The following is a 22,852-nucleotide window of genomic DNA, read 5'->3' as shown; positions in this document are numbered from 1 at the left end:
GGAGGAAGAGAGGAGACTGGCAGCCTAAAAGAATCTAGCACTTTAAATAAGACGAAAGGTGGATGATACTTACCTGACTAATCATCAGTACACTTCTAAAAATGCTTTTTTAATTAGAGTGTTTTTGTATTCTCTTATAATGCATTTGTACATGTATTCTTGGATGGAGTTCATTTTCATGAATTTTACAGCTGTGAATGTTACTGTCAAACACCTTCAGATTTGTATCAAGTTCCGATTATTCCCTCCACTGCTCCTTTTGATACAAGCAATGTCCTGGAGCTGGGTACAACTCATTATGAATGTTACTTTGCAAGGACAGTTAACATACAGAATGCTAAAAAAGATGACAGTTGCACTTTGAAAGAAAATCATGGACGAGTTCAAGCTGTAACAAAAAGAAACTAGCAGATTATCACTAACTTCAGCTTTGTGTACCTTGATGTCCCAGTTTCGCCTGAGCTGGAGTGGAGGTTGAGCTAAGAAGAGGGTCAGATGAAGGATCCAGGAAACTGGTGGCCAAATTTGCTTTACACGAGACTGGAAGTGATTCTTCAGGTAAATTATCAAGGCTCATCTTGTTTTGTCTACTAGTATCTAGTAGATCTTTGCCAAAGAAAGCTTCCTGCAAGGAGGACAAAATGATTCAAAACACTGTATCTATTGAAAAAGTTACACAAACAGCAAAGTTAAAATGAAAACATCAGTGATTTTGATCTGAGTTCCACACTCCATCCTGTATGGCAGTCCTTCTTTCATGCTATGAGATGTGGATATGCTGCTTACCACTCACCTGAAGTCGCTACATAACTGCCTCAATTTCACACCTCAAATTATACAGCAAAACTTCCAAGCCCTCTTACATATGCATGGCACAGAAACTGTAACAATACAGTGTTACTACAAACATACAAAAATGTATGCAGCAATACATAATATATCTCAAAAAGGTTTTCATCACTTGGAGTATTTCTTTGGCAGAAAAACGACAGCTGAAGAATACTACTGAACAACTTGATCATGACCAAACAAAATGTTCATGACAAACCAGAACCAGAACAGTGAAAGGCTGGATTTCAACTAATACAAAATCATCCAACCAGAGATGGAGGAACAAAACACTGAATGTTGTTAAATATATATTTCACGTTTGAAATACTGTGCAACAGCTACCACTCACCTAAACCTGAGTGCATGGGTAATCTGACAATAATCAGTCTAGTAAATTTTCAAGAAATTTTCTAGTAAATTTTTCAATCAGAATCAGAGAATGGCCTGGATTGGAAGGGACCTCAAGGATCATCAAACTCCAACCCCCCTGCCACATACAGGGCCACCAACCTCCACATTTAATACCAGACCAGGCTGCCCAGGGCCCCATCCAACCTGACCTTGAACACCTCCAGGGACGGGGCATCCACAGCCTCTCTGCACAACCCATGACAGTGCTTCACCACTCTCATAGTAAAGAACTTTCTCCTGACATCCAACCTGAATCTTCCCTCCTTCAACTTAAAATAATTTCCCCTTATCCTGCTGTTATCTACGCTTTCAAAGAGTTGACTCCCCTCCTGTTTATAGGATCCCTTCAGGTACTGCCTGAAGGCTGCCCTGCAGCCTTCTTTTCTCCATGCTGAACAAGCCCAGCTCCCTCAGCCTGTCCTCATAGGGGAGGTGCTCAGTCCCCTGATCGTCTTCATGGCTCTCCTCTGGACCCTCTCCAACAGCTCCCTGTCTTTCTTGTACTGAGGATTCCAAACCTGTACTGCAGATGGGGCCTCACAAGAGCAGAGTAGAGGGGGACAATCACCTCCCTGTCCCTGCTGGTCACCCCTCTTCTGATGGAGCCCAGGATACCATTGCCTTCCAAGCTGCAAGAGCACACTGCTGGCTCATGTTAAGTTCTTCAACCATTTGGACTCCCAGGTCCTTTCTTTGCAGGGCTACTCTCAAGGACTGCTCCTTCCAGTCTGTATATATGCCTGGGATTCTTCTGGCCCAAGTGCAAAACCACTTGAGTGAAAAATTGGCAGTTAGAAAAGAAATACAGTTTGAATGACCTATGACCCAACAAACACAAAGATCTTGTATGTAAATGTTTATACACACAAAGCACAGCGAAAGTTTTACCTGCAAGTAGGCAGGAAAAGTTTCTTCAAGTTTATTCTTCTTTTTCCTGTAACGTTTTTTTATTTTCTCAGTACTTTCAGAAGCTGGGGTAGACTCCTCAACTGGAGTGTCAGGCAACTGCTCTGTCCAGCCTGTAAAAGTAACATTCAGGAACAAATAAATAAAGCACTCTGGGTCTTTCTCAAAAGGTAGAGTGGTAGCAAATCTTGCTATCAGTTTGATGGCATTCAGTTATCTGAATTAATCTGAATATCTCTCTAGGTATCTTCTAAAGGTGACTTTCATCTTGACAGCTGTGAACCTGATCATCTGTCTGGGTTCAAGAAGTCAAAAATGTCATCTGTGACAGTAGCCACATCATGATCTTATCACACTTTATCACCTGTAGGTAAAGCTTCAATTTTTCTGTCTCTAACCCAACCTAAAAATGTGGTCATTTGAGAAAACTATAGGTACTATTCAACCAGCTTGAAAGAGGATTCTACTGAAGCAGCATCTCCAAAATCTACGCTGCTGAATTACATGTTGATCACCTTCCTGCTTATAAACCAATCTTTCTCAAATTAGAAGTACAATCCACTTTTTAAAACCTGTAATATCACTTGTAGAAATAATGCACAGATCAAAAAAAAGGAATCCATAAAGAAGTCCTTCAATAAAAATTACATGTTTATTCAGCTACCAAATACAAAGCTGCACTGCACTTTTTCCTAATGAACACAAAAGAACAGTGTGTTGATCACATTCAATGCTTTAATCCAACACATCAGTGAAAACACGAGGGGAAGAACTAAACTTTTTAAATCCTCCACTTCTCCCTTGCAAAAGCTAATTATAAGGAGTTAATGATCCGGGGAAGTTAGTTTTCAAAGTACTTCATGTAGTAAAATCTGCCACACTTTGTCCTACAGTCATCTCTTGTACCATACACAGAGAACAGCTGGTAAACTGAGGCTCATCACCACTTTGATCTCTGTGTTGTTCAAGAGAGAGCTTTTGCAGCAAAAGGAAACAGGACATGGCAAGAGTGCCCTTGCAAGGCTGATGAGGAAGCTCCCAGCAAGCCATGATGATTAAAAACATACAAAGATTTTCTGAGTTATTTTTTTCTTAACAAGCAATTGTGCCTGAGCAAGAAGCTTAACTGTTTAACTGAAGAATGTTGCTTTTGAACAACAAGCATTGTACTGTTACTGAGAACGTTTCTGAGAATGAATAATTAACTTTTCAACCTTTTTCACTTCTTTTTTTTTTTTTTAACTCAAAGGAGAAAATACCTATGTATGAAATGAATTAGGTTTTAATACTGACTACATACTGCAGTAAATACAGGTCTCCACCATGTTTCAAACTGAATAGCTCAGTAAACAGGAAGGAGTAACAGCAGAAATTGAAGGCCAGAGTCCTCTAAGATAGTGTCAGTCAACTTCCAGAAGCAGCTGCCTCTTTCTACTGATAATAACAAACAGACTGAACTAAATACATTCCACATCTCACCTCGATGATACCTAAATATCTATGCTACATAGTGCACAAAAACCCAGATGGATGAAATAATTAGTGTAATTACACATAGCAAGCACGAGAATAAGTCCTAGGAGCAACACCTGACTTCTTGTTTGATGCCCAATCCACTGAATATTAAAATATCAGAGGTACCGGAGTGGTTTCATGGTGAGAAAAGAGACCTAACTAAGTAGGAGTCTTCAGCCTGGAAAAGATGACAACTAAAGGGAGGGAAAGATGACACAGCTAGAGAATCTTAGAGTATTACAAATTAATACTGATTTTTTTAAACATAAAACTGTGAGATTATCTTACAAAACAACTCTCACGTATCCAGTTTAAAATGAACGAAGGCAATTACTTCTTCATAGAGCAATAAAAATATCATTGAGCTCACTAGTACAGGATTCACAGAGCATAATCAGATACATAAAAAAAAAGCTCTAATATCTTTGTGCAACATGCAACATTGGTGAATATTAAAACTCATGATCCAGAAGATAACTCTAGATCCAGATATGTCTGAAGGAAGGCTTATCAGAAGAACTGCTCTCATCCTTCCTCATTTCTTACACTTTTTTCTACCTTCTACTTGTCTAAGCTAGAGTTCTGACACAACACAACAGTCCCTACAATTCACACTGCTAAGCTTTAACAACAGCCTGCAATTGTTTCTATTTCTTTGTAAATCATGGGCTCTGCCAAAACTGTATGTGCGTAGGAATTAGTATTTTCAGTCCATTAAAAAAAGTCATCACAACAAACACTAAAACCTGCTTCCTTCACATTCCATCTCCAGAAAGTACCATACATTGTAAGTTGCACTATTTTTCACTTTACTACGCATGAACAAAAAATTAAAAGCGAATTTCTGCACTTACCCTCATCTCTGCCAGGCAACTGCTCAGAAACGGACCCAGAAGAATCTTTCCTAGAGAGAGATCTTTTAGTCTTCCCCTGCCCTGTACGACTTCTTTGACGTACCATAAATCCACCAATACCTAAAAAGGAAGCAAAATTTCAATATACTGATTAAAACTGCATTTCACAGCAAGAATGAGAGCCAAGATTATTCTGCAGGTAAAAGGGACAACTGCATCTAGAGATGAACAAATCCTACGCGCCCGAGGATTCTCATTTCTTAATTTTTATGTCTCAGTGGGTATACATGTAATTATCAGACAGGATCAGAATTTTAGGACTTTAATACATCTGCAAGAAGATTAAATCACCAAACCTGGTGACTTTCAGACGCTGGTTCTCTCCTCCCTTGGCAAGCTGATGAATTGCTAAAATTAGTCAATCTACTAAATGAAACCTATTAAAGAACATTAAGGGGTCATAAGAAAATTCGAATTGCTCTGAAGAGCTCACCACTCCAAATGACAGTATTAGAAGGCTGTACCACATAATGAAAAGATAATTAACCAACACGATACTGGCTGAAACTCCAGAATCCTTCACTAATGATTGACTGCAGTGCTCCTGGTCCTTTACACTTGGTCTATAGGTATGCACATGCATCAAACTCAGGTTTGTTAAATTTTTCAGGGAAATTGTTGGCTGCAGAAAACTAACAGATGGCTGCTTAACAACTCATGATCCAAAATCACTCTGAGCAAATGAAGCTCTCTTCTCTTGAGGACGAGTCAGCGGAAATAAATGGCTTGTTGAGATATATTAGTTGCAGAGAAACAGGAACTCTCTGTTAAGAGCTGTGGGTTTGCACCACCATCTCCATATGGTGCCCCCATCATGGAAGGCAGAATGCACATGGGCCTGACCTTCTGAGACACTGCTCTTGCACAGCACTGGGGAGGGAAAATAGTGGTAGAAGGCTGTTTTACTACTGATAGGGAAGCAAGTGAAACTTCCTCTGCTATCTTCATAATCAGAGGATATGGCCATCACAGTAAGGAGGATGGGTGTGTCAGTTGAAAAGAGTATTTGTGACTGCAATGACTACAGTCTGCTTATCATCCCACAGCAGTGAGTGGTTGCAAAATGAAAAACAAAAGCAGCAGTAGCACAGACACTGAGGAGTGTGATGTAGAGGCTCTTCAAAAAGGCAGCCTTTGTCTAAGGACACCTTACTTATTATCTTAGGTTCAGAACGAGACCTAAAAGAATCAGAGCTACTTGCTACACAATCAGTTAGGTTTCCTCTGTCAAGAGACAGCTCAAGAGGTTCTGCATTCAAGACGCAAGTTATTCCACAGAATAATTAACAGTTGACGGCACTGATTAATTAAAATAAATGAATTCCATCCAATAAATGCATTCATTAAACTTAATTGCCAGAAGTACTCCACAAATGTTTAGCACGTTACTCTTCTCAACGATTTCAGAAAGGAAGATACCAGTGGAAAGTTCTCTGAAATTCAGGTACTTCAAGATGTATACACACAAACTGGTCTCCATTGATGATATAAATGGAGTACATTTTCCTATCGAGTTAAGAATCAGTAACAAGGTATAGATTCAAACTACAAGTCAGTAATTGACAAGATATTATTGCAGCTGTACTGCTATGCAGCAACCTTTGGAAAAGTATTTGGTAAAAAACTTTAAAACAATAAAATCACCAGTTAGCAAGAGAACACTTCATAATTTCACATTTTTTTCCTATTCTTTTTTTAATGTACAGAAAAAAAGAGCTGAACAAGTGACACAATTATGTAAATTGTGTGTCCTACCAGGTCTGTAGGGTTTTCGCTTTCTTTTTTTAATCCCATCAGCTCCTTCTGCCACTTTGGTATCATCATCCACAGCTTCCCGTTCTGGGCTGGAATCAGATTTCCCATCGCAATCCATAAGATCACCCTCTGCAGAAAAGATGCAATGCTAAGTTCAACTGGAAAGGGGGAGGAAGACATTTTCCCAAAACGCATACATCTCTATGTTTTCTAAGCAATTATTGAGAATAACAGTTTTTTCAGGAGGATGATAAGTAGCCATGCTCTTTCCACACTTGTGAGAAAGCCACCTGACTACACAAAGACCCAGTATATACCTTTATTTCCTGTGAGGTTATGTCAACACAATACCAGTGACTAAACACTATCATTATTACATGTGAATCTTGAGATTTATCACTTTAGGCACCTCTTTCAGTACCCTGTGCTGCATTTTCCAAGCATTTAAGCAATTTCTAACAGTACACTGAGGAATACGAACACCATCTAACTTGCAAGATATATTTTGTTTACCTTCTACCTAAGTTATGTTTGGTTGAGTTTGTTTTCACTGTGAAGACAGACTGAAAAAATACAGCCTACAGATGGAAGATAACATATAATGACTCTTAGTTTGAAGGGCTCTTGACTTGAAGCTGTGTGACTGACTGAAAGCAGAGTTATTTATGCAGAGGAGTTTGACTTATATAACAGAAAATTCAACCCAACAGAAGTATTCAGCCTTTAAGACAAAGATCACAATTTTGAGTTTATACTCTACAGGTCTGCAGGTCAAAAACAGATAAGAGTACTAATAAGTCTTTGGTGTTGAAGAGACACTCAGTTAATCTTGTTTCTGGCATCCCTAAAATGTGACTATAATAATGACCTTACATCTTCATTAAGTTGTAAAGCTTTTGAAATATCTAGGGTAAATATACAATAGTCCCTGGAAAAAATATCAAAATACAAATTTTCTGCTTTGTATTTATGCATGCAGTTGTGAATAGGAGAAATATAGTTCTAGGAATATAGCCTGTAGTCTACTCAGTCCTAGTGCAGACAGAAGTGGACCATAATACCAAGTCAGCTGTGGTACAGCTACAACTCTGGCTCTTTCAAAGGCTGTCACTGACTGACTTTTCATAGAATCACAGAATGGTTTGAGTTGGAAGGGACCCTAAAAACCACACATTTCCAACCCCCTGCCATGGGCAGGGAACATCATCCCACAAGACGAGGCTGTGCAGGGCCCCATCTAACCTAGCCCCCATCTAACCTAGCACTACCAAGATGGGGCAACCACTGCAGGCAACCTGTTCCAGTGCCTCACCACCCTCATAGTGAAAAAATTCTTATTTGTATCTAATCCAAACCTAGACTCTTTCAGTTTAAGACCATCGTCCCTGGTTCTGTCATTACACTCCCTGAAAAAATGTCCCCATCCAGCTCTCCTGTAGGCCTCTTTAGGTTCTTACTTGGGCTGCTCTCCATCCATTTGACCCCCAGTCTATACCAATGTTTAGGATTGCCCTGGCCCAAGCACTGCACCTTGCACTTGGTCTTGTTAAACTTCATGAGTTCATGTAGGCCCACTCCTCAAACCTGTCCTAGCCCCTCTGGATGGCCTTCCTTCCTTCCATTGTATCAATTGCACCACTCAGCTTGGTGATACCATTTGTATTTACCTGAAATTACTGTACCGTGTTGCTCCAATCAAAGCACCAGCATGGCCTTATTCAGCTTGATGCCCACACAAAAACTTCAGAGAACAGGGACAGATCCACTCTACAGAGTACATGTAGGCTAGAGATTCCAGGAAACCCAGCCAGTCTACCATTCACATACAGTTACAGCCACATGTGAACACACTTTCTCAGTGCATAAAAAAATCATCTATGGAACATGCACGTATATTTTTGTTTGCTATTTCCCAGCAGAAGAGAAAAACAAAACCAAAACAATAAAATCAAAACAAGACCAACAACAACAACAACAAAAAAAACCAACACAGTAGAAGAAATCCAGAACTAAAATTAAAGTCTGAAGCTTTGATTCTACTATCATACTCTGCTATTACATTTAAGTATCTTGGTATCTAGTAGAAAAGGGTATATGTAAAAGTCAACAAGTAGATAAGAAAGTTATCATTGTTAAATAGAATACAAGCACACAGTCGTAGAAGCAAAGATGATCAACCATTGCAAAAGAACAAGGGAAGTGGTTAATTCTCTATCTTGATGCTTTCAAACCAAAACTGAAAGCATTTTTCGTTTCAACAACCCACTTGGTGGACTGTACGAAGCCATGAGATGAATAAGAGTCAGAGTAATGGTATGATAATATCCCAAACACTGTGAATTCCAAAGAAAACAAAAGAAAATCAATTACTTAACTGTTTTAAAGGCTATAAACAAAGGGAACCTATTATTTAAAAAAAAAACTGTAGTCAGTAGCAGAAGGTTAAGAATGTGCTAATCAAACAACAGGAACAATACTTATATCAACAAGTTAAGATGGAAACTATGTTCATAGTTGAACTACTCAGTTATCTCAAGCACACACTCTGTATCTAAAAAAAGCTTCTTATGACATTTAATCTGATTAACAACAAGGTAATGTTGCATAAACAGAGCATGTTAGATTGTGGTGATGTGGGGTGCCCATGTTCCACTCGTAACAGACACCTGCATGACTAATGTAATAACTTTCACACCTGCTGTTCCAGTAAGCCTTTCCTTAGGCCACGGATTAACACCAATCCTACCAACATACTTATCAGAATATACAGCCAGACTACGGCAAAGAGGATGGGAGAACAGTATTGCACCATGCTGGCTGCTATTTCTACTGCTTAAGAGGATTTGAAGTAAAAAGAAGGTTGCTTACTCCTCGGGGCTTCTTTTCCCTCCCTCAACTCCCACCTTCTAGCTGCTGTGCTCACTTTTCTTTGAGGGAAGGAGATGAGAATGAGTACTGCTGGCCCCTGTGACGTAAGTCTGCTCCGTGCTCAAATACGCAGTTGAAGGAACTCTCCTAAAGTTTTCTACAATTTACCAAAATCTCATTCCCATACACAGAATGAGGTGGTTGGATAGGCAAGTGCTAGTCCCCTTCATCCCTTGCCAGTCTGAGATGTTGTGCAAGCACTGTTAACTTGCCTCTTACCTCCACATTAAACAGATACTCTACCCTGGAAACTGAAACCATTTGGCAGGTCTCTACATACAGTGTCATCAACATGAATAAGAGTCATCTCTCAGAACTCACATCCAAACTTAAATTCTGTCTTAAATTCTACTTTGAAGATAAGAACAAACAAAAAGTATTTTCTCCCCTCAGTTCAGCCCACCTTATAAAAGAAATACTTCAAGTAAAGAGCTATTTCACTTTCTCATTGGTTTCAAATGTAGGCCTTACAGGAATCTACTGCTGAGCCAACAGTACCATTTTTCAAATGGTGTTTGCACTGTTGAGAGCCTCAAAATGCACTTGTACTCAGTAAATGCACAGTATTCCCTAAAGTAATCCAATGATCAAAGAGGCAACTCCTATTTCCAGTGTAGCCAGCCTCAGAAAACTGTTTCGCATGGCATGGATGACAAAAACAGAACAATGGTAAGAAAATCCCTGGACTGTTCAACAGCGAATCATACTACTGTCCAAGCAATTCCCACAGTACAGAATTTACAAAAATGAGTGTTACAAATTCTCCTAGGGATGTATGCAACGTACACATGTAGTGCAGCACTCAACATACAAGACAGGCCAAAAGAACATTGCTACCTCTACTGTCATCCATCTCGCCATCTCTTGAGTGTTCTGACTGGGCATCTGGGGGTGTCTGAAGCACAGCCACACTGTTCTGATTTATAATCTTCAATTTAAGCTTTGGTTTCGTCCGTTTTCTTCTAGGTACTGTGACAGTTAGGCTCTGTAACTGAGACATGCCGGATTCTGTCAAGCAGACTCCATCCTGTGTGTATGTCTTCGGTGGGTCTATAAAAGTTAAATGAATCATAACAGCAATATAAAACTCTTTAATTTACAAGTCTTAGATCTTTAGGAACAGCACTTTTAAGAGTTAATAATTCACATGTATGGAACTGATTCATGAGTGAGGAAGTCAGTATAAATAAAACAGAGAGATATGATACTGTCTTACATGTTGCAGTTACAGCTTTATAATTCGGACTGATGTCAAATCCAGCCAACATCCATTACATTGCTACAACTTACATCCAGAATTCATTAGACAGAACTAATTGATTATGGAAACTGGTGCCTTACAGGGTATTTGGGTATCCCTGACAGAAAAATCTGTGCAAGTCTTAGTCTGGGTGCCTGCTGCTTAACAGCCAAATCCTTCAGCAGTACAGCTTCATGTCGTAACTCAGCTTTACTCTTGTAGAACTCTTAGTGAAACAAGCAAATAATTAACCCTCTTTTATAGGTAGACAAAAAATAAATTATATCAAGTGAATGGCTCAAGACCTATTTGTAAACTGAGTAGAACCCAAGTCTCCCAAGACCTGCAAGACTTCTACCTCCTGAAGCTGTTGCATGACAACTGAGTCTGATAAATTTTTTACATCATTCCTCACTTCACAATGTAGAAAGACACTGCTGTCTCAGTCGTCTGCTCCAGCAACTGCAACTAGAAGTTTGGGAACTTTCTGGGTATGCGCAATAATGAAGAGGCTGCAATGATGCTTCTGCTCTTTGAGCCCAATTGCATAATGACTGGATAACATAATTTTTGAAAACATCTGAACATCATAACTTCTGCTCTCTTCAACAAAAAATATTTTCTTATGTAGCATCCTGCACCCCAAAACACAGCTGGTTCTGAATGCAACTCTTCATAGATGATTGCTTTCTTAAGTTGAACTAAAAAGGAGCGCATAAAAAAACTGCACATGTTTTTTCAGATACTGGAGGGGACAAACTTCTCTCAGAACTACACTTAGCAGGATCAAGTAGAATAAAATCCTGACATGACGGAAGCTACCCTAACATGATGAATGTGTTAGGCACTACGATAAAAAACGACTTGTCAGTAGGCTTGTCAAGACTGTAAATTCCTAGCATACACTAGACAAATACAGAAAAGTTGTGTCCTCCTACAATTTCATCCTTTATGTATTTTTAACTCAGCCAAACTGTGTTATCTTTTACTGCTAATATTAAGGCAAGCAACTAAGTCTGCAGAATCAAAGCACAATCTCAGATTATTATTATAGCACGCGTATGGCAAGCAAAAGAGAAAAAAGAAGATAGAAAAAAATGAAAAGCATGCTGTGATAATTGGAAGGATAGTTAATGTCATGTGTTATAAAAACAAAAAGGTATTTTTGCCTGATGTAAAAGTATACCCTTACAATATGCTAAATGATCAAAGATTAAGTATTTACATTCTTTACCTAGTTCTTTTGATTTTGAAATAATCTGAGCTCCAACTGATGAATCACAACAGTCCAAAGAAGGCACTGAAAAATATAAGGAAAATCATTTCAACTTTTAAAAAGTGTGACTTGATTTAAACTGAAACTCCCAAGTAGTTTTCCCTTTGAACTGTTCTGTTAAACTCCCTAATAAATGCTGTTGGCAACTTTCACCAGCACCTTTAAAAAAAGGCTTTTCAGCATCCCAGAAGATGCGACTACAAAACAAGCCTGGCATCAGCTGAAGTTCTCCAATTCGCCCGAGCCAGGAAAGGCTCTGGGGAAGCACTGAACATGATGACAAATTATCTCTGCCTACTGGATCACAGGCAAACACATGCTCTGGATCTAGAGGACTTTAAGGTAACCCCTACACTGCTCACGTTGTCCAGGTTTTGCTGAACTACATGCCAATAACAGGAGGACTTTATGAACAGGTATCATTTGCTGTCCTATCTTCCCAGAAGTGGTAGGGGACTCCAACAGCTTCGTACACTGACTTCTAGCTGTGTCTATACTGTCAGATGTCTGATATACCAGAAACAAAGTAAGGCTGATACAACATCCTAGAGCAGATGAGACATGACCAGTTCATGTTAGAAAGGGTCATTCTTATTCAAAATTAAAATACTGACCGATGGAACAGTAGAAGCTCAATTTCAAAATTGTGCCTTGTATGCTTCAGAGAACAAATGATGATCAAAATGTCCTCTGGTGCTAGCATACTACTGCTGCAGGTAGAAATGTTTCTCCCATTGGCGTTAATTACAATAACTGTAATCACACTTCACTAACCTGTAATATGTACATTAGATTTTTAATATTAGTAGTAACTTTATAGAGATTATGTAGACAGTTAAGTACAGGGAAAATTAGAAGCTTTTATCTCACTCTGAGAATTAAAACAAAAAAAAAAAACCAGTTAGTTTGACATGGTTAGCATTACTGTACATTCAATGTTTATTCACTTTTCTTTTTTCCCTAGAAATCTTAGCTAGGCTGAGTTTAACTCTTGGATAAACATCCAGTGTTTTACTTTTGCATCTACTACACAAGCCCAGACCAGTGAGGGAAAGCATGTGAGGAAGGCTCATGTTTGTCAGACCAGTTGCATGTGTGCTACAATCTCACACACAAATCTGGGAGACAAAGGCAAGACTAGGAAAAGAACAAGCTTCCAAATAACATTAACACTCCATTAAATACAAAACAAGGATGTAGTTGATACAAAATCTAGAGAATGTTTTTCTACGCATACATGAGAAATAAGGAAACAAAATATGTCTTCAAGAATTGCAGTCCTCTGAACGTTTTATGGCAAGTGTAACTACAGAAAATTAGAAAATGTAAGGAGCCTGTGAGCATTACTGAAAAACTGATAGACACTGAAGGAAAAAGCATGGAAGAAACAAAAGTGAAAATGACATTTTGAAGGCGATACTAAGCTGGAGGGAAGCAGAAAAACACATGATGAGCTGCAGGATGGAAGACACTCACAAACACAAAAAGGCAAATTCTAAGAGATAATCAAAGGCAGAAGTGATATAATCTGATTTTTTCCATTGTTTACAGTTGTTTTAAGTCAGAGTTAACAACTATTGAACTGGACTCTAAGGTAAGCAAAAAATTCACAAAGATCACTGTGAACAGAAATTTGGTGTCCTAATACAAAAGTTGTACAACATGGAGTCTTCATCCATATCAGACTGAACAAATTCAGTGCTGGAGACTGAATAGACTTGAAACAGACAAACAAGCTGACAGCAACCAAAGTGAGGACTTCAGAGACTGGCCCAAAGAAAATGCCCAATGTTTGAAGACAGTATTGAACAAATTTCCATAAAAGGAGCTAATTAGAGCGCAGATAAAAGATTAAATCAATAAAATGGATAATAGAAAAAAAAGAATTCCAAGTCAGACTACGACAGTTAAAGGGAAAAAAAATACTCCTTAAAAAATAGAACAAAGAAACGACAGCCTTCTGATCAACTCAGATGTTCAACCAAAATTATATCGTTATTTTCCAAAGGGTCTAAAACCTGCTGAATGATAAGCAGCAGCCTCAGTTAAAAAAAAAAAAAGTGCACAAAGTCCAATATGACAAGAATAAATCACAGTTCAAAATGAAAGCTGGCTGCAATTTAAAGGCTGCAATAGAAAGGAATAATTCAAGGAAAAAATGAAATCAGCATAAGGGATAGTACAAAATGGTCGATGTGGAGACAATACCTGAGTAATATCAGATGCCTGCGATGCAGGGATTTATTTGCAAATACTGCAACATACAAGGACCTAACAGCTGAAATAATATACATACCAAATTTAAAATTTTAGCTCCTAATATTATAAGTACAGGATATAGAAGCAATGTAAAGTATACACAGCAAGTCTTGTATTACCACATGAGCTGTAACTAGCTGTTACGTGCATTTGCATTCAGATCTCCTCAGCTGTTCCCACTAAAGAAAACCAGGCAGAGCTGAAGGGATGGAATTTATGGATGGGGCTTCCATAAGGGGAGCCATGTTGTACAATGGTAAATGACAGGCAGAAATGATGGCTAGATGGTTTAGAGTTGCTTGTCTGGGAGAGAGTATGATTGTGGGGGTGAGAAATGCACATCTCTATCCTGAACATGCAGGTACCACAGCACCAAGGCTGCTGCTACCTAGATCAGCTGCCAGTACTTCAATCATGGTAACATTAAAAATAATCCTGATAACTTTCTAAGTTCTTATTAATTAGAAAGTTATTATTAATTCGAAAAGTACCAGGAAAGGGGGAGCAGATCTTGGAGGTCATTTCACAGCACATATGGTCCTGCCTGACAAAACTGATCTCCTCCAAGATGACTTGATTAGTAGACGAGGGAGAGTCCGTGGATGTTTCTTACCTGGATTTTAGCTAAATTTTTAATGCTGTTTCCAATAATATTCTCCCCCCAAAAATTGGCTTGTGGCTTACATGGGTGTACTGTTTTGTTGGGTGAAGAACTGGCTGGTTGGCAGGGTGCAAAGAGTCCTGGTGAACAGAGTTTAGTCCAATTGGCAGCTGGTCACCAGTAGTGCACCCCAGTACTCAGTCATGGAGCCAGTTTTGCTCTACATTTTTATCAGTAATCTGGATGAGGGGATTGAGTTCACTCTCATAAACTCACAGATGATACCAAGTTAGGCAGGAAGGATCTAGATAGGCTGGATTGAGGGTCCGAGCCCAACTGCATGACATTCATATACATTCAGGTCCTGCACTTGGGTAATAAAAACTTGATGCAACAGTACAGGCTTGGACAAGACCAGCTGGAAGGTTGCCTGGAAGAGGACCTAGGGGTGTTGGTCAACAGCTGGCTGAAAATGAGCCAAGAGTGTGCCCAAGTGACCAAGAAGGCCAATGGCATCGTGGCCTGAATCAGAAAAAGTGTGGCTGATAGGACTAGAGAAATTACCGTCCCCTTGAACAACAACATTGGTGAGATCATGCCTCAAATATTGTGTTCATTTTTGAGCCCCACACTACAATGATATTGAGTTGATTGAGCATGTTCAGAGAAAATCAACAGTTAGTGAAGAATTTCTTCATGGAAAGAGTGGCCAAGCATTGGAACAGGCTGCCCAGGGAAGTGGTTGAGTCCTCATCCCTGGATATATTAAAGAGATATGTGAACGTGACACTAATGGACACGGCTTTGTGATGGGAATCAGCAGATCAGGCTGGTGAGATCTGATGATCTTGAAGGTCTTTTTCAACCTAGATAATTCCACGATTCTTTATTTTAACATGAGACCATATTAAAAACAACCTGATGGAATACTGATCAAAGATGTGTATTTCAAAATAATATACAAATTAAGACTTATGACACACTACTTTGGAACAAATTTTACCATCTGCTGGCTGTGGATATTTATGTGTGCTGAAAAAGAAGAACTATTTATATTTTATTCCTATTTCATGAAGAAGATGACTTTGAGATTATCAGATACATATTCTATATTCTTAAGATAAGATAGGCAAGAACTCTTAAGGTTCTGGTTTTCTAAAGAGAGAAAACTGGAAGCTCTTTCTCAATACGTACATTCTAAAAGATATTTACTTACTACCAACAAATATACCTACTTTTCTGCTGCTATGTAGTGATAAGTTACTAGGTTGAGGGGCTCCTGATTCGTTTCAAATAAAGTAGTAGAGAAAATTGTAATAATATTTGCAACACATTAATATCCTCTGTGGTAGATCAGATGGAAAGAGAAAGAACTGCCTCAATAAAATTCCTATATGGTATACTCTAAGAAACCTTATACTATATGCATTTGTTTCTCTCATCTTGAAACAGAAAATTACACAGAATTTTCAAACGTAGAAAAATTAACAAAACACTGAGACGTTTCATATAAAAGGACATGCAAATATTTCTAGAACATGCATCAAATGATATATTTAGACATGCAACTGTGCAAATGTACACACGTTAGAGTTACTACACATACTGAGTCAAAACGACAAAGAAAAAGCAGAGAAACTTGTCTCATAAAAGAGTTGAGCAGAAACTGCAAAGGGTGGGGAACTTTCTAACAGGTCTTGCTGGACTGGTTCCTATTTCTCAGAAGATGAACCTACACAACTCCATGGTGGTTTCAGAAAGGACTCTCTCAGGAGCCAGTTTATGCTTGGAAGTTAAACATCTGATACCACCTTCTGAAGTTGTTCCACCTACCAAATTATGAACCTTATTATCACCAAAGCACTAGTTCTGCGTGCTTCTAAGGAAAAGGAAAAGGTAGTATTCCTTACTTGGACATGCGCGTTTTAAGTGTCCAAACATTATCACCAAAAGAAACAGAAAACTGTTATATTTACAAGTTTCTTGGTTTTTCCACTGAGAAAACAAAAATTCCGTTTTGAATTTGAGAAAGTAGAGCTCACACATGAAGCAAGTTGTAGAAATACATAAGTAAATGTAATCTTTACTTCCAACAGTGACACAAGTGCAATACTTAGAAGCGCTCCACAACCACACGCATATAGCTGATCAACTCATGCAAGTGAATTTATAACTTCCCAAAGCCACATCATTAAGTTACAATTGTTTCCACATCGTTATGAGGACAGGAGGCATAAAGGAACTCCAGATCTCTGCTGAACTCTTCTTGGCAGACCTCTCGAACACAAGCCTTTTGCTGTAGTCAACCCTTTATCTCAATCTTACCCCTGCTGCTCTGTTTTTTAAACGTCTGCTTGCTTCTTGTTCCTTCCTTCTACCATGTTCTCAAATCTGATGACACTCTCAATAAAGAGTTAACATGAAACACTTTACCATACCATTATTCTGAAAACGTGTAGAGGCGTCAGTGCTCTGTTACAGCAACAGACTGAAGCAGACACTCCTGTGTGCTGACAGGCAGAGAAAACAGACCCAGGATACTATTCTTGTAGCAAGACCATAAATCATCTAATAGGCCAATCTAATTGCTGACAAGCCACTCACTATAATATCAGCCAGTACCATCCCACAGAACCAGATGGTGTAGCTGTGTTCAAAGAGAAAAACCACAGTAACCTCAGCTCCTGAAGCACCAATGCTGTGAAACTGCATACTACAGACAAGGAAGTCTGTATGTTTCCTGAAAACATGTCAAGTGGAGACAAAAATTCATTAGAAATATGTATTTTAACTAACAAAAACATGAGAATCTCAAGCAGGGAAACATGGGGGTATTTTTAAATTTCACATCTAAGGAACTATAGGTCTTAAATACTGGGAGAGCTGAGGGAGTGGCATTAATAAACCCTAAGATTGGAGGGAAAAAATGCTTATATGGACTGTTACAGCTACTGCTGCTTCAGAAGGCTTCAAAGCATTGATATATGGAATGCTTTTCTGCACAGAATTTATTTCAATATTCTTCAATTAAGATTGTTCTTCCTTCCTCTTGACAAAGCGAGATACATTTATCCCTTTCAATATCAGATGCTTTAGTCCTCTGCCCAAATTATCTTCACTAAATCTGTCAAGAATTCTCCCTGACAGGTTGTCTTTGGCTGCAGAGATGGCTTTGCAGCCAATTACCAGAGGGTGAGAAAGAGCTGAGGACACTTCCAGGATGCCCTTAAAATAAAAATAAAGATCTTGCTTCTACAACAAGCCAACTCTCCATCACAGAAAAGAACCATAACCCATTCCCACACCTATTTATTGCAGTGTGCAGTCCTGCCATTGGTTTCAATTGTCTTCTTACCGTTTGTTGGTGGTATGTATGGCCTACAAATGGTACAGTCAAAACCCATATCAGCTATGTTTTCCACTTCCTCCTCTGTGTTTAAGTTCTGACAGATTGCATGCATCCATCTAGAAATTAAGTGGGGGAAAAAATACAATTTAAAGGAAATATGTGGTGTTTTAGGAGACCTAAATATCAGTATATGGTCCAAGTAAATGTGAAATATTTGTTTAATTTAAATTCTAATAGGGAGAAAGGATGACATAGGTTCTCCATACACAACATTCTTCTATAGTGGTGTGTGCTAAATATATATAGAGAGTATCAGATAATTTATTTCCCTTCACAGGAAGAAAAATTTTGTAAAGAAATGTACCAGAAGGAAATATATCTTGGCATTATAGTTTCTCCCTATATTTGAAATCATTTTAACTACTCATTTGATACAACATAATCTAGATCTAGCCTCACCACAACAGTCTTATGAGGTAAATTAGTTACACTTTATTTTTACAGAGGGGGAAGATGAGGCACAAAGTGATTAATTAATTTGCCCAGAGTCATATAATAAAATCCATAGTGTAACTAGGAATGAAATAAAAAAGACTTCTGAGATTCAGTCCAGTGTTCTTTAGCACAAGACCGTTCCCTTCATCTTTATGCTTTTACATTGGAAGAACAAATAAAAAATAAAATAAGCTTTAACCAGAAAAAGCCTGCAGAACAGCAGAGATCCTTACCGATCGCACTGCCTACACTGAATTATAAGCTCCTCATCCCTGTAAGTGCGATAACAGATTGGGCAGGTAGACAAACTCGCACAGGGAGCACACTGCGTGTAATTGTTTTGCCATTCGCATCTTAAGCCTGGTGAAGTTGCTCCACAGTGTCTGCACCAAACACACCTGCAGAAAAGACAGAACGATCTGTTATTTTGAGTTCGCGAGGCAACTATTCTATGGCTTCAAAGCTCTCCTAACTTAGAACTGGGTAAATAATTCAGGTCACAAACTAGTTCCATGGGAGGAAATAAGCTTATTTCAGGTCAAAATATTTTATTTGAATGAAGAATTGTTATTTAGATTTTGAACATTACTGTATTTTTTATAATTTTTTCAGCGTTTCCTAAGTAAGAAGTCCTTTCAATCTGCAAAAACAGGCAGATGGGTGTATGTAACACTTTGACAAGGTCAAAGGAGTGCCTGCTTCCAGTTGCCATTCACCATGAGACACTTAGCCACACAGATGTCTATTTGGTATGTATTTCACCCAAATAACATGAATGGTTTTCAGCAGGTTTTATCTTTACAGCAGTGTGGTGTAATGCCAATTAATTTATCTTATCATTTCAGTGAATGTAGATTAGTGGGGTTTTTTTCATCTAGAAGTTTTAAAATAAATACTGTCCACCTCTATGATGTGGCTTCTGGTATGAAGAAAGGTTATTAAGAGAAGATAACAACAATTTCCATAGAATTATAGAATCACTCAGGATGGAAAAGACCCTCAGGAGCATCAAGTCCAACCACAACCTAATCTAACCATACTGAATTGATAACTGAATGGAACAAAGCAGAAGTATTTTGTTTGCTTTAATAAACTTGATTCAACTACAATTAAAGCACTATTACAGTTAAACTGACATTGCAAATATAAAGTGGCAAAGTGGAACAAAAAAGGCCAGCATTTCTGATACCAGAACCAAACGCACCATTTGCACTTCCAGCCTCCTTTCGGAACAGTCTGCAGCGGTGGATCCAAGCAGTAAGTGTGGTAACTGATGTCGCAGTCATCACAGAGAAGCAGCCTTCCTGGGTCTGTAGCTTTCCCACAGGCTTCGCATACCGTGCACTCCAGGCACCTCCAGCCTTTACTAAGCACCACTTTAGTAATCTGCAAACGGCAAGGTGAAAATCATTTGAGCTCTGCTCTGTGAAGTACAATCAGTGCATAAATTAAGGCCTGGCTATGCAGCACAGGGTGCTCTACCACTCACACTGACCACATCACAAGTAGCCGTTTCTCAATTAGACTTTGTGGAGATCCACTAAGTGGGAATGGAAGAAACAGAAAGAAACTGTGTGGAGTGCTGATACTCTTCAGGAATATGAATTCAGAATGTCAGCAAATACATACTGTGCTAAGTCCACACGTAGGGCAGTATCACCCTATGATAGCCAATGCTGAGTTTTCAGTCACCTAAAGCAAATAATTTACTGAGGTCCAATAATGTAAAAGTAGCATACAAGCAGTATGCTACATACCAGTAGTACATATGTACATACTAGTAGTAGACTACAGCTGCATGAAAAATGCATGATGATGATATGATGTTTCGTAAAGTACATTTTAAATAATATCCTGTGATGTGTTGGAAGAAATCCCAGTTTTACATACATGTACTTGTATAGTAAGTAGCATATAGCTTATGTATTGGAGTAAATAGCTTATTATCTGCTTACTAAGTCAACTCATACCATTCAAATTTAATTTTCACACATTCTCTCCTAGACTAATGAAAGAAAAATGTATTAATTAACCACTCCAACTGCTGTCAATTCTGACAGCCAACAGACAAATTGAATCAACCAAACCTTATGCCCCTAGTAAATGAAGATGCATTACGTTTTTTTTCTTTGTTTTTAATTTTGCTTGTATTTAGCTTTTAAGCTGATATCTCAAACTGTTATTTTAACCAACTGCTGGATAATCAGTACTATTTATGGTTGTGAAATTACAAAAAGGTTAATTTCTCTTGAGGCAATGCATACTATAAAATGGCATTTAATTAAAGTCTTTCACAAGTTGCATACAAATAATGGTCACATTAGCTGAAGAATATCTAGCAAGTTAATGACTCCCTTAATTACCACAAAACCAAAGGCAGCATAGTGCCATTAAAGTACAATATGAAAACAGTGTAATTAAGTAATCTCTTAAATAACAAAGCACTCACCTTAATACTGACACAGTATGGATGGTAACACTGACCGCATTGAGAACAGGCAAGCAATCTGCCCTCAGCACCTTGGCCAAAACTCCCACAAACTACACACATATCCTGAAATTATAGAAAAGCGTAGATTTTCAACACGTTGGACAGTAAATTCAGAAAATATTTAATAGTAAAGCCCAGCTGGGTTGCTTTAGGATGAAATTCTTATCAATGAGATTTACTTTTTCTTTTTAATTAAAAGCACTGGTGTCAAATACAGTGTGCAGTTTTGGGCTCCTGACTACAAGAAAGATATTGAAGCCCTGGAGCACATCCTGAGAAGATCAATGAAGCTGGTGAAGAGTCTGGAGCTCAAATCTTAAGAGGAGCAGTTGAGGGAAATGGGATTGTTCACTCTGGAGAAGAGGAGATTCAAGGGAAACCTTAATGCCTCTATGACTCTTTGAAAGGAGGCTGACTCTACGAGTCTACAAAAAGAGGTGGGGGTTGCCATTGCTCCCAGGTAACAGCAGTAGAATGAGAGGTGTTGGCCTCAAGCTGCACCAGTGGAGATTCAGGCTGGATATTTGGAAAGGGTACATGTGTCACTGAGGGACATGGTCAGTGGGCATGAGGGGATTGGCTGCTGGTTGGACTAGATGGTCTGAGTGGTCTTCTCCAACTGTAACGATCCTATGAAAGACAATGAAAGCTTAATAGTCTAACCTGATGGAGAGTGAACTTGTCACTGTTAGAGAAGAGGACAACTGTATTATGCATTGAGTTTTCTTCTTCATCTTTGTTAGATGAAATGTCCATAGTGGTGACCTACCAAAACAAGCAAGGTAATTAGCAAGCACATCACATTTTTTAAGACATGAGACAACATGAAACCTATAAGTATGCTGATTTTTAATATCAGAGAATACAAGCGTATCAGAATGTGCATTTGTCTTTCACAGAAAGCTATCTTCATGAGAAATTGTTTTACTATTCACCTCTGGTTTGATCTCAATATGTAAAGCCTTACTGTAGACTGTCATTCTCCTTTTGACTAAGAACATCATTACTCTCAATTGCCTTTACAAACTCATTGTATGCGTGTATATATATAGCTCCTCAGGAAGAAAAAGAAGAAAGGAAGACCTAGTGATTTTGGGAGAGTCACAAGAAAACATCAAAGAATGCTTTGTGCTCTGACTTCTATGCAAATCTTGCTGTGCAGAATTTGCCACCCATGACTTTGCATTAACAGATTTAGGCTGTTTACTCTCCAAATCAGCAGTGAGTATGAAAATTTGGAAGATAGGAGTACAGTTCTATGAAAAAAAAAAGGGATAAATGCATGGTAGGGAAATGTAACTTTGTTTTACCAGCTGTTCTAGTTTTATAAATGCGGATTATTTTAAAAACACAATTCAAAACTTACACATCTATTTTTGTTTAAATAATATTCTAAATATTTCACAGATTCAAACATCACTAGAGACAAATATAAATACTGTTGCAAAGCTACAGGAATCTTTCTGATATGCTGTTGCTGAAAATCAGCATTTACTGAGAAAATGCTAAAAAGGGAATATAAGTATACAGTTAATATGGTTTAAGTACTGTACTGTGGACAGCTCTGTAGCTGTAACTAATTAACCCAAAGAACTCCTGAAACACCTCTCAAGACGTTCAGGGAGACTTTTTCCCATGCATGCATTTCCACAGATTCCACAGTGTTCTCACAGTTGCTTGCATGTACAAAAGAGCAGAATGTGAAGAACTGAATTACTGCAACTTTGATGCTAGCTGAACACCAGACATGAGCCAATGGGAGTTAACCTGTAGCCACCTTCTCCTCCATTCCCTAAATGTAATGATTTCCAAATTCATGTAATTGATCAATAGTCACCGTCCCATGAGTATGAACAAGTTTAGCAAAGGGGCTGAAATACT

General features: G+C 38.5%; 1 protein-coding gene across 1 annotated transcript in view; it reads right to left on the bottom strand.

Moving 5' to 3' along the window:
• Window positions 1-22,852, bottom strand: part of KMT2C (lysine methyltransferase 2C) — a 186,312-nt gene that overhangs the window by 43,907 nt on the left and 119,553 nt on the right. Inside the window, 11 exon segments of the mRNA XM_042889179.1 lie at window positions 439-625; window positions 2,131-2,261; window positions 4,518-4,637; window positions 6,333-6,461; window positions 10,098-10,310; window positions 11,735-11,800; window positions 17,992-18,101; window positions 18,714-18,878; window positions 19,685-19,866; window positions 20,930-21,034; window positions 21,635-21,736. Of these exon segments, the coding sequence (XP_042745113.1) occupies window positions 439-625; window positions 2,131-2,261; window positions 4,518-4,637; window positions 6,333-6,461; window positions 10,098-10,310; window positions 11,735-11,800; window positions 17,992-18,101; window positions 18,714-18,878; window positions 19,685-19,866; window positions 20,930-21,034; window positions 21,635-21,736 (1,510 nt within the window).

The sequence above is a fragment of the Lagopus leucura genome, unplaced genomic scaffold (genome assembly GCF_019238085.1).
Source record: "Lagopus leucura isolate 7727_CA_CO unplaced genomic scaffold, USGS_WTPT01 Super-Scaffold_100157, whole genome shotgun sequence".
Lineage (NCBI taxonomy): Eukaryota > Metazoa > Chordata > Aves > Galliformes > Phasianidae > Lagopus > Lagopus leucura.
The sequence above is the reverse complement of the archived record's forward strand: the minus strand, read 5'-3'. Positions and strand labels throughout refer to the sequence as shown.